We start from the raw sequence: 4,245 nt of genomic DNA, 5'->3' as shown, positions 1-4,245 counted from the left end.
CCTTGGTTGCGGGCACATCCCCAGTGGGAGGTGTGCAAGAGGCAGCTGATCGATGTTTCTCTCTCGTCGATGTTTCTAACTCTCTATCCCTCTCTCTTCCTCTCTGTGAAAAATCAATAAAATATATTTTAAAATGTTTTATAATTGATTACATATATTTTGAAAATATAAAATAATTGTCATATATACTAGTATATATTTAAAATATATAACTAAAATAGCTTTGCACTCTACTTATTTAACCTAAAGCCTTTATCCCATCCTCATCACTATCTTCTGCATAGCTCAGTTCTGGACCCATAAATGGAGGGTTTAACATAACGACACAGAATCTTATCTCAATCAGCATGGCTGCTAAGCCACTCAGTCATTTCAAATAGGTTTATTATCCCCAATGCAGATACCCTGGAATCAGAACACAGCTACTCACCCTCAAAGATGGGGCAGATCTTCCTCCAAGCTGTGATGCCTCCTTGGCTAGTGTACTGGCCCAGCGCTGTCTCCAAAAGGAAGATAGGAATGCCACAGGTGAAAAGGAAGATGAGGTAGGGGATGAAAAAAGCACCTGTGGGTGGGAAACAGGCTGTCCATTACCTAGCACTAGCCTCCTCATGGTCCACATTCATCTTTTCCAATTTCCACCCCATACTGCCCATCAGAATCCCAGGGTAGGGGGTCATGAAACACTGCAAGGGGCATCTGTCCAGGTGTCTGGAACCATAGCAGAGATCTAGAGTCACCAAGTTATCTAGAATCTAATCAGTCTCTTTTTTTCACTTTGAAGTTTCAATCTATACCTACCAAGTTTTGCTCCCTGATGAACATCAATTATTGCCTAAATAACACATAACCTGTGGCAATAACAAGGGGTTCACTGAATGATGGATGTCCAGGAGCATTAATACAGCCCAGGGACTTTAATTATATTCAAGAAAATGATTGCTCTTAGAGTTAAATAGGAACTTTAAGGCGGCTGAAATCACATTTCCCTTTAGTAACCCTTTCTGCTTTTGTTTTCATAATCATTACATGAGAGAAGTCTACTGATGCTAGAAGTGCTAACATTTTCTCCACCAGGGACCTTTATCGTCTGGCAAAGTAGACAGGGGAGTTCATAGAGTACCAGAGAGGAGAGACTTGCACAGAGCAGGAGATCCAAATATCTGCAGAGGGTCCCCTTCTAGCTTTCAGCTGAGTACTGGTCAGCACTTATGTGTGAGGAAACCACCCAAGGTGAAGGGGAAAAAACATTCAAAAGATTGAGATTATGGTGCTCACATGGGGCTTGGAAGAGTGACTGTTCCCACCAGCCACACTGGATAATCTCAGGACTCAAGGGCATTGGGAAGAGAAGGCATTTCCTCAGCTGTGGGCATAATTATTCCTAGATTGAGCACAACTCTAGTTCTGCATAACAAATCTTAAAAGCAAAACCCAAAGGATCAAATAACTTCACTGATCCCAGGAAAAAGCTCAAGAATATTTATAGAAATACAAAAATACTCAGCAACCAGTAAGGCAAAAATCACCAGGTCTGACATCCAAGCAAAAATTACCAGGAAAATATTACTCATAATTAGTAGATAGATCAATCAATTGAAGCCAACCCATGACTTGCACAGATGTTAGAATAAGTAGATGAGGACATTAAGATACCATAGTTATTATAATTGTGTTCCATGTGCTCAAAAAGAGAATAAAGATATTGAAAGATCCAAATCAAGCTTCTAGAAATAAACCTCAAAATGCATGAGATGAAAAATACAATAGCCCTGGTCAGTGTTGCTAAGTGGTTAGTGTGTCATCCTGTGCACGGAAGGGTCACAGGTCCTATTCCCAGTTAGGGTACATACCCAGGTTGCAGGCTGGATCCCTGGTGGGGGCGCATGTGTGAGGCAACTGATCGATGTTTCTCTCTTTCCCTCTCCCTCTACCTTCTTCTCTCTCTCAAATCAATAAAAACATGTCCTCAGGTGAGGATTTTTTAAAAAGAAGAAAAATACAATGGATAGGATTAATGGGAGATTAGACATAGCAGAACTTGACCCACAGAAGAAATTATCCAAAATAAAACACAGAGAAAAAAGAGAATTAAAACAAACAAACAGGTGTCAGTGAACTGTGGGATAACTTTAAGCAGCCTACTATACTTATAATTGAAGCTCTGAAGGAGACAAAAGAGAGGGGCCAAAATTTTTTGAAGAAATAATGGTTGAAACTTTTCCAAATGTGATGAAAATTATAAATCCACAGATCCAAGAAGCTCATTGAGGCCCTAAATAAGAAATGTGAACATGGGACATTGTAGTCAAATTATTTAAACCAGCGATTAAGAGTTTTTAACAAGAAATGTTAAAAGGAACCAAAAGGGTGGGAGGACATATGCACAGAAGAACAAAGATAAGGAAGACAACCTATTTCTCATTGGAAGCAATGCAAGTGAGAAGGTAGTGATGAGGGAGCACATTTGTTAAAGTTTCTAAAGGAAAAACAATTGTCAAGTTAGAATTCTATACCCAATAAATATACTGTTCAAAAGGAGAAATGAAACAAATGCTTCCTAAGACATGCAAAACCAGAAAGACTCCATCACCAGTAAGCAGATCTGCACTAGAAGAAATGTTAAAGAAAGTCCTTCAGGCGGTGGGAAACGATGCCATGGAGAAATATGAATCTACACAAAGGAATGATGAATATTAGAAATGCTAAGTATATACATAGGTAAATATATAAGAACTTTTTGCTATTATTCAAATCTATTTGATTAAACAAAAATAATAACAACATAATGGGGAGTTTATAACATATGAAAAAGTAAAGTGTATAACAACAAGAGCACAAAGGTCAGGAGAGAAATGGAAGTGTATTATTGTGAGATTCTTATTTGTAAAGTGGTATATTGTTGGAAGGTAAACTGTGATAAGTTAAAGATGCATATTACAAAACCTAAAGCAATCACTAAACTAACACAACAAAGAGTGATAGCTAATAAGCCAACAAGGAAGAAAGTTGACAATAGAATAATAAAAATATCTAATTAATCTAAAATAGCAATTTTCAACCAGTGTGCCACAAGAATGTTTAAAACATGCAATACCTGACTATTTAGTCAGGGGCACTGACCTCTTTCCCCTTAGGTTGTCAAATAAAAAAATGACAACAATAGCCATCTGATGTGAGTAAGTCAACAGTATATTTATTTTGTCAGATCAACCAAAAATATATTTTTTAAAAATAATTTTTATTGATTTTCAGAGAGGAAGGGAGAGGGAGAGAGAGATAGAATCATCAATGATGAGAGAGAATCATTGATCATCTGCCTCCTGCATGCCCCCCACTGGGGATCGAGCCCACAACCCGGGCATGTGCCCTTGACCAGAATTGAACCCAGGACCCTTCAGTCCATAGGCCAACGCTCTAGTCACCAAGCCAAACCAGCTAGGGCAAAAAATATATTTTTTAAGTGTGCTGCAGAAATCTTAGTAATTAGTTTATGTCTGCCATGACATGACAAAGGTTGAAAATCACTGATCTAAAAGAAGACAGAAAGAGAGGGAAAGGGAAAGAAAGGACTAATAGAACAAATAGAAAACAAATAGTAAAATGATAAATTTAAACTTAGCTAACAAATTGGTAGTTGCAAAATAGTTATGGGGATGCAATGCATAGCATAGGGAATACAGTCAATAATATTGTAATAACTGTGTATGGTGCCAGGTGGGCACTAAAATTATCAGGGAAATCACTTGATAATTTGTTTAACCACTATGCTGTAAACCTGGAACTAAAATAAAATACTATTGAGTGTAAACTGTAATTGAAAAAAAATAAAATGTTTAAAAATTTAAACTTAACTATATGGATAACTGCATTTATTTTTTTATTTTATTTTTTTATTTGGAAGGGAGGGAGAAAGAGAAACATTGACGTGAGAGAGAGACACTGAATGATTGCCAGTGGAATCAAACCTGGGAACCTTCAGTCCATGGAATGATGCTCTATCCACTAAGCCAAACTGGTCAGAGCTAGATAAGTGCATTTAAATGTAAGTAGTCTAAATATCCAAAATAAATGGTAGATATTGTCAGATTGCTTTTTTTTAAATCCTATATAATAAGAGAGCATTATGCTAAGTGAAACAAGCCAGTCAGAGAAAGATAAATACCACATGATCTCACTCATTTGTGGAATATAGAGAACAACATAGAGTGATGAACAGGGACAGATCCAAAGACAGAGAAACAG

General features: G+C 37.2%; 1 protein-coding gene across 3 annotated transcripts in view; it reads right to left on the bottom strand.

The window, feature by feature from the left end:
* SLC6A13 (solute carrier family 6 (neurotransmitter transporter), member 13) overlaps nucleotides 1-4,245 on the bottom strand; it is a 49,701-nt gene that overhangs the window by 22,861 nt on the left and 22,595 nt on the right. For 2 of the 3 annotated variants that reach the window (XM_005865945.2, XM_014539466.1), the window contains one exon: nucleotides 431-565. In XM_005865945.2, the coding sequence (XP_005866007.1) occupies nucleotides 431-565 (135 nt within the window). The remainder of the gene's footprint in view (nucleotides 1-430; nucleotides 566-4,245) is intronic. The other variant, XM_005865947.2, reaches the window with a different exon arrangement.

This window comes from Myotis brandtii, unplaced genomic scaffold (genome assembly GCF_000412655.1).
Source record: "Myotis brandtii unplaced genomic scaffold, ASM41265v1 scaffold216, whole genome shotgun sequence".
Taxonomy (NCBI): Eukaryota; Metazoa; Chordata; class Mammalia; order Chiroptera; family Vespertilionidae; genus Myotis; species Myotis brandtii.
Note: the sequence above shows the minus strand (reverse complement) of the source record. Positions and strands in the feature narration are given on the sequence as shown.